General features: G+C 31.4%; 1 protein-coding gene across 1 annotated transcript in view; it reads left to right on the top strand.

The window, feature by feature from the left end:
• Positions 1–1,372: 1,372 nt before the first annotated feature.
• The window catches only part of tho2 (THO complex subunit 2-like protein), a 46,265-nt gene continuing 39,204 nt past the window's right edge, over positions 1,373–8,433 (top strand). Inside the window, exons 1-8 of the mRNA XM_018511975.1 lie at positions 1,373–1,562; positions 1,697–1,740; positions 3,362–3,453; positions 3,554–3,667; positions 4,029–4,144; positions 4,225–4,355; positions 4,518–4,897; positions 5,175–5,353. Of these exons, the coding sequence (XP_018367477.1) occupies positions 1,498–1,562; positions 1,697–1,740; positions 3,362–3,453; positions 3,554–3,667; positions 4,029–4,144; positions 4,225–4,355; positions 4,518–4,897; positions 5,175–5,353 (1,121 nt within the window). The 5' untranslated portion in view covers positions 1,373–1,497. The remainder of the gene's footprint in view (positions 1,563–1,696; positions 1,741–3,361; positions 3,454–3,553; positions 3,668–4,028; positions 4,145–4,224; positions 4,356–4,517; positions 4,898–5,174; positions 5,354–8,433) is intronic.

Below are 8,433 nucleotides of genomic sequence, written 5' to 3'. Positions count from 1 at the left end.
ACCGAATTATAGATATAGGCGCTACGGTCACGGAAATTCCGTTGGATAGGTAGTCTCTCTAGTATTTTGATATTCCATGACTGTATTATGAAATTGCTTGCACTATGTTTTGATTGTAAATTATTTAAAGGTGTGCGTATACGGTGGTGCAATGCACAAATAGACAACTGTGACAAAAGGTGTGCAAATTGTAATTGCAACTTCGGAAGATTAAACGATTTGGTTCAAGCAAATTTCATAATACAGTCATTTAAAATACACAACCTCTCTCTTTCTCTCCTTCGATGACGCGACACGCTCAGTGGAAACTCAGCCTTATGGTACGTTTCCACTGAGTGCGTCACGCGTCGCGTCATGAAAGAGAGAAAGAAATAAGATTAAATAAATTCACAACCCCTCTCTTTCTCTCCTTCGACGACGCGACGCGTGACGCGCTCAGTGGAAACTTAGGAGATACGTTTTACCTTTCAAAATCACTTGGCGACACTACTTCGGCATAACCTGGCGCAGTGATGGTATACGGGCCGCTTTTCGTGCGCATGCGAGGCGTATGCGCTCTCAATGAAGTATCTAATACGAGTAAAAAGGAGTGCTGTAATCACCCGTCAAATATAATACATTTTTATATATTTTCATTTAATACAAATTTAACGTTAAGAATAGGCTGAAAATAAGCTGGAAAAAAGGAAAGATAAAAATAACTTTATAAATACAATATTAATAATAACCTATAAGACACATTATTCTTAGGCCGGTATTCATAGTCGGTTCTTATTTCAAGACCGTCTTAAGTAATGTCTTAAGACGCTAATGCAGCCCTCTGATTGGTTCGTGACTTCTTAAGACTGTACTTAAGACGGTCTTGAATATAAGATCTGACTATGAATACCAGCCTTAGAGGCCCGTATTCAGAACGCGCTTACAACGATGTTAGCACGCTACATACTATACTTTACGTCACGTATATTATAGAATTTCAGAGATAAAAGTGCGCTTTTATCGATAAAAGCGCGTTCTGAATACGGGCCATAGTTATATGAATATTAAAAAGAATTAATAATATTCATACAATATTCTAAAAATATTGTGTGTTTATAGTGAAATAAATAGATTTATACTTACCTAAAACATTTCTAATCTCCTGTCTCTTGCCTCCGTTGAGCCCGCCAAAACTAGACTTTTGCGCCCATAACACAGATGCCCACGGCCACGGCCCAAGAAGACGAGACCAGACGAGACTGAGCCGGCTAAAGCGACTAGGCGAGCGCGAGACACCATTGGTTCACGTGACTTTACCGATGCGCGTGCGCAAGAAAAGCAGCCCGTATATCATCACTGATACCATCACTGGCCTGGCGTAGCCATACTGCCATAGTGGCGAATGGAAGGAAAAAGATACTTACTTTCTCTCTGTTAACCTGCGATGTCGAGTTGATTTTTAATTCCTGGTGTACGCTCGAAGCTCCATTTTTTTTTAAACGGACCAGAGCGCTGAATATGGCTAGCAAAGTATGGCATACAGAATTGTGGAAGTCATGGGATAAGCATGGGAAAATTGATTTGTAAGTGGTGTTGTTTGCGCGTCGCCTGGTCGACGCGATCGACACGGTGCATTGCTGGTCGCGAAAACACTTATCTTCTCCCCGTTAACTCGCTCTACTGAAGACTTAATTTGTCAATTCACGACTGTTTGCAGCCTCAAGCTAATCAAGCACAAATTTAAGGAAGGCAACACACTAGGTAATAAAGCCACGAGTATACGCTCTGAACGCGTTCAGAGTTAGCATGCCGATCCGCTTTATGTACCTCCCAATAAGCGACATATGACATGGTGTGACACAATGGATCATTACATCCTTGTTTGCTAATGTTAAACAAAGATGACATGATCACTGTATTGTTCCTGCAGGCACAAGCACAACCTTCCCCTTAGCATACATGTTCTATGTATTGCTTACTTCAGCATAACGCAGTTTTATGTATTCTTTCGATTTCATGATACAATTATCAATTTTTTATTCACTTATTTATGAATTATATATACTCTCGAATAGTAACTCGAATAGGGCTGAAAAAATACCTGTAATTTTTTCTTTCTGTTTGAATCTCGTTTTTTTGTTCAATTTACTTAATATACATTGCATTTTATTATACAGATCATTTATATAATGATTTTTGTATAATGTGACCAGATGTTTTGCTTTTAGTGCAACAGTTCCATTTTCAAGGTGATCGTTTTTCTGCTAACATCTAAAAATAAAAAATAATTGCATTATTTAAAAAAAAAACTTATTAATTTACCTTTAATGCTTTTGAGATTTCTATGGATACTTTCTATACAAGAGCTATATAAAAGTATTTGGCAAGTTATCTCCATGTCCAGATCCATTAGAATACCTGTGTTTTATGAACATTGCAATTTACTTCATCAAGACAAAAAATAGTCTGATACTATATCTTTATATTATTATATATCTAAATATTATATATTTAACATTATATCCATTTACATTCTCCTCCATCCCTTAATATAAAATATCTTGCTTTGCTAAAAATATCTGGTCACATTAATTACACAGATATACAAAATAAAATTTAATGTTTGATCCAGATATTAGACTATAGTATTCTTATGTACATTGACATTCTGGAACTACAAATCCAATGTCCAAATTGCTTTATCAAGTCACTATTTTTTCAATGGGAAATAACATGATTTTCTAGTACTTTCGGAACCATTTATAGCCTGGTTTTTAATATGCAAACTAAAATAAAAAACAGAAAGTAAATTCAACGATAATATGCAAGTTTATAAAGTTGATAAGCTAGTTAAAACAGATGGAAGTTATTTTCTATCGATAAAAATTGTGACGTGATGGAACATCAAATTCGGTCTCAGAGCATCAAAATACATAATCATGATCTAATACTTGGATCAAAAGAAAATTTTTGTATATGTGATATATAAAGCAGTTATGATGACTTGCATATTGAAATAACGTTACAATGATGAATTTTCTTGTTTTCTTGTGCTGAGATTTTGTAAAGGAGATAGAAGTCAAAGCATATATGTTATTTCAAGTTTTTATTTTGTATTATATTTGGTACTATTCTTCTACATATATGTGAATGTTTTATATTTAAGTTATGAATATTTTTCAGTTAGTGACCCAGTTGACACAGTGTAACACTGTTAATCATATCATTCTTGTTATTTACAGTGAACAAGAATGAAATAATTCATCATGTTGCATCACGTCAACCATGTCTCTTGCTTGAAAACGTTCTATATTATTTGATTATATAATTGTGACATTGTACATTGCGATAAAGGATTTTTATTATTTTTTTTTTTTTATAGAATGGAGACGCGGATTATACGAATTAATATCAAATGGAATCCATGGAAACGTAAAAAAGGACATTGTAGTTCAGACATTAGGTGAACTTATGGTATGACAAGATTCTTTTTATTATCTTAAACTTTGTACAAAATTGTATCGAAATTAAATGATATTGTAATAATATACTAACATGTATAATTTATTTGTAGGGTTTTGATGGTTCCATACCATCTGCAATAGTGGATATATTTACTTTAATTGATGTAGAAGCTCATAATGAAGAAAGGAGTAACTTTTATTATATTGTGAAAGAGTCTGAGAAGGTATAAGATTATACATTTATTTATATATTTAAATGTTATATTCTACACATTTTTATGAACCGACAATATCCCGCTAGAATTGCTAAAGGTGTTAATTTTTTATCCTTGTTTTTGGTTAATGAAACGATTTTTGTATTATTTGTATTGTTAGAATTATTTGTATTTATATATTTTTATATTTAATATTTTCTACTATATATCTAATACAAAAAAAGAAAAAAAAGTTAACATGATTAGCAGAGCTAAAATAGCACTATCGGCGATTCTAATATAATATCCGGAGTTACTACTTTTCATTTATTTTAATTAATTGAGCTTAAGTTCCAGTATGTTACTTTAACTTCTTATTTATTCCCTACAGTTTTTGACCGATAGAATATTGAAAGAACGTTTAGAGATTGAAACTTTACAAGATGTAGGGACATTGAAAAACAAAAATTTTCAAACCAAGTTTATAAAAGTAAAAACCAAGTTGTAGTAAGTATTTTCTCATCAATTTATATAAAGCTTATTTATAGAGTAAAGAAGTTTCTTACAGCCTGCTTACCTTTTTGCAGTTATAAACAAAGAAAATTTAATTTATTTCGTGAAGAGAGTGAGGGCTATTCTAAGCTTATTGTAGAATTAAATCAAGAGCGTCCAGAGAGTGAGGTGGCGTCTACATTGGAAATTGTTAAATCTCTTATTGGTATGAATAACTGGTTAATGTTTTTATTGCAAGTACAAATATCGCTTCTTTCAGAGATCTATACGTTGCAAGAGTTATATAGTTGTAATAAAAATAAAAATTTATGAGTAATTAAGTTAAAGGAAAAAGTAATAAAAGTACAAGATGATATTATCCTTACAGGTTATTTCAATCTTGATCCTAATAGAGTACTCGATATCTTATTAGAAACCTTTGAAAACCGACCACAAGATGATGCTCTATTTATTCCCTTAATACGTTCATACATGAGCGATCAGCAGGTACTTTGTGAAGTGTTAGGATTCAAATACTGCTCCACCATAAACGCCACGCCGTTCTCGCTGCAGAAGGTTACCGCGTTAATGCTGCAGCATGGTGTGATTAAACTGGATGATATATTACCTTGGCTAGTGCCAGACGATAAAATTATCATATCAAATCATGAGCAAGTGATGAAGCAGGCCAAGGAATACGTGCGAAAAATGAGCGTGATCTCAACAAAAGATAAAGAGGACATTGCGGAAGAGAAGGAAAATGCACAAGTAATAAACAAAAAGAAATTTTACAAATTATTTTTGTCACAAATTTGAGTTTAGCAAAAAAAATTGATGAAACGTAACTAGTGAAAGAATACATCTACATATATTCAAAATTTATAATAATTTGCAAATCAATTTTTTAATTAGACTTATAAAACTGTCTTTGAACAAAAATGCTAATTTAAAGTTGTATATAAGATTTAATTTTTTTTAACAGTTATGTTTAATTAATTGTTATGTTTAATTAATTGTTCACATTTTGGTCTCTTCCGTTTTAAAGGACAAATATGCAAGCAATCAAAAATTTGGATTATGTGAAGCGCTTTTGGAAGTTGGAGCTTGGGAAGTGGCACAAAGTTTATTCAATCGCTTGCCGGATTATTGTTTTACAGATCAACGTCCCATAGCTCTAGCATTGTGTAAAATGATTCAGGCTCTTGTTGAACCCGTATACAGAAAGTAAGTTATTAATGTACCTATTAGAGTTGTGCAAATCAAAGCTTTTTTTTTATGCCAAATCGAGTCGAATTTCTTTGTTTGAATCCAAATCAAACCAGATTGACAAAATCTTTCTCGAATCGAATTAAATTGTATTGAATAATTGAAACATAATTTTTAACATATTAACATATTTATTAAGTTAAATTTTAATATATAAATAATAAAACAGTCTGTACCGAGAAAAAATGGGAAACCTGGAATTTTCATGGAATTTCTTTTTTTACTCTTGTAAAATAAAATTTTTATGGGATTATACAAGGAAATTTTTGGAAATTTTTATTTTTAACCCTTACCGTACTATCTACAATTTGGTGCCTCATCCATACCATCAAGGGTCACTAGAATGTCTTCGTTTTTTTCACCTCTTCAAAATAATTCAAAAAATTTCTAAAAATTCACCAACATACTTTCAACTTTCTAGAATAAATATTGACTCTTTATTTTGGAAAATAATAAAATGTAGTATAATTTATAATTACCGAAAGACTCAAAGAAACTTGCACGAACAGGAATCGCTCGGTCACTAGTTACCCATATTAGTACGGTAAGGATTAAATGTAAATTCTTTGACAAAATCATTTCCTTGATTTTTTTTGCTAATGCAATGAAAATAAAATTTCAACAATCCATTAATAATAAAGATGACATGACGATATACACACACATACGCGCGCGCGCGTGTTTGAAAAAAACTTTTTTTAACCTGTCTCTCAGCTCAAAAACTTCCACTTTATGCCAAAAGAACACTCCTAAATTTGTATCAAAAAATTAAGATTTAGAGGTAAACGATTTTTAAATCAAAGTTTTGATTTTCCTTGAGGCTCCTGAGTAGTCACCATATCCATATTGAATTGTGACGTCAGAAGCGAGAAATGACACGTTAATTTTTATTACATGACATTTATGAATAAAGACAATTTGGATAAAACAAAATGATGAGATTGCTTTAAAACATTTGTAAAAATGAACGAAAACTGCTTATCCCCCCTGACAGTTAGTAAATAATCGTAAAAAGTGATAAAGGTACGTTTAAGTAAAAATAAGCTACACATGCGCATTGAATAAAAGCATTTCATGTGCCTTTTATCACTTTTTACGATTATTTACTGTCTAATCTCATCATTTTTATCCAAATTGTCTTTATTTATAAATGACACGTAATAAAAATTAATGTATCATTTCTCGCTTCTGACTTCACGATTCAATATGGCTGTGGTGACTACTCAGGAACCTTAATAATACATGTTTGATTTGATGGAAAAATGACTTAATCTGGATTTTAAATGTGTTACTGTATGTTTTTTTGGTCGCTGAACACGACAACAATTCATTTAGCTCTACGATATACGCCTTAAGAAATACAGCTCGATTAATGACCAAATTTCGAGTTCAAGGCTTCAAGGTCGATTTTAGCAAGGTTGCAACTGTTCAAATGGATTGTTACTTCCTTCAAATTGTAGGTCTTGTTCACCTAAAACAAGATTCAGTTAGAATTTTCCTGGGACCTCCTATCTTTAAGAGCCTTTAAAAGTTGCATTTAACTGGTTTATAAAACGTTTTTAAAGATAGAACAATTTTTTTAGAAGTTCTTAAATTTATCGCTTTGTAATTTTGACATCCTCAAATCAAATGCCTCAATTTGACGATATAAAACTCTTGATTAAAAAATAAGTATATGAAAAAAAAATGATTTAATTAATTGAAATAAACTACATATTATGTAAATTAAATTTTAATATTTTTTGATAAAAATTTAACGGTGTCTTTTTGGCATGAATTGGAAGCTTTTGAGCTGAGAGGCCGATTAAAAAAAATTTTTTTTTCCAAAGATAAATGTAAATCAGCCAATGCTAGTCAACACAGGTTAGGCGTATACTTTATTCTTGAAAAAATGTAGATGTATTTATGCATTTATAACTCAATAATACTCGATTTTTCTTGAAAATTGAGATTTCAGTGTTATATATATATTATCAAAGTTTGATTATCAATAAAGATGATAAAATTCCAGAGAAAAAAATTGTGATTTTTTTTGCAATATATAGGATATTACAGCTTTACAAGTAAGTATATATATTCATGGGACATTTATGTAATAAAAAATCATGAATTCAATAATGCATGAGCCAAATATTTATGTTAATAGCAAATTTATATCAATTGTCGGTAATGTCAGCGTTCTTGAATTACCTCCGGGCCCTTAGGGGCTATTAGAAACTAGATCTTCGTTGCTTAAATAATTCAATCTTGAATTACTAATATATACTATATATGTACTTGCATATATACCATATCACCGACGAGATATTATTAAAGACCGTCAACCCTGGGCAAATTTTCGGCGGTATAAAAAGGGCCCTAAGGGCCCGGAGGTAATTCAAGAACGCTGACATTACCGACAATTGATATAAATTTGCTATTAACATAAATATTTGGCTCATGCATTATTAAATTCATGATTTTTTATTACATAAATGTCCCATGAATATATATACTTACTTGTAAAGCTGTAATATCCTATATATTGCAAAAAAAATCACAATTTTTTTCTCTGGAATTTTATCATCTTTATTGATAATCAAACTTTGATAATATATATATAACACTGAAATCTCAATTTTCAAGAAAAATCGAGTATTATTGAGTTATAAATGCATAAATACATCTACTAAACTAATAAATCATAAAATTAGTATATGGTGCGTTCCGTATCGCGCATGATGTGCATGATGCATCCATTGTCCTTGTTTAACGTTTGGTGAGCAACAAGGATAAACGATGCATTATGCGCATCATGCGAGAAACGGAACGCACCCATAATATTATCAGTTTTTAACTCTTAATCACTTCAATATTCATAAGGACGCGAACTCCCGTAAGGATGTCGGTCTTCAATAGTATCTCGTCGGTGACCATATTGTAGTCTTTTTTTTTCACAAACTGCGCGCCGAATTATTTTTCCTGACTAAATAAACGCAATTAAAACTACTCTAATAATCGCAAATTAAATTGACAAGCAATTTAATAATTTGATGCTA

Source organism: Trachymyrmex cornetzi, unplaced genomic scaffold (assembly GCF_001594075.2).
Source record: "Trachymyrmex cornetzi isolate Tcor2-1 unplaced genomic scaffold, Tcor1.1 scaffold1121, whole genome shotgun sequence".
NCBI classification, from domain to species: domain Eukaryota; kingdom Metazoa; phylum Arthropoda; class Insecta; order Hymenoptera; family Formicidae; genus Trachymyrmex; species Trachymyrmex cornetzi.
Note: the sequence above shows the minus strand (reverse complement) of the source record. Positions and strands in the feature narration are given on the sequence as shown.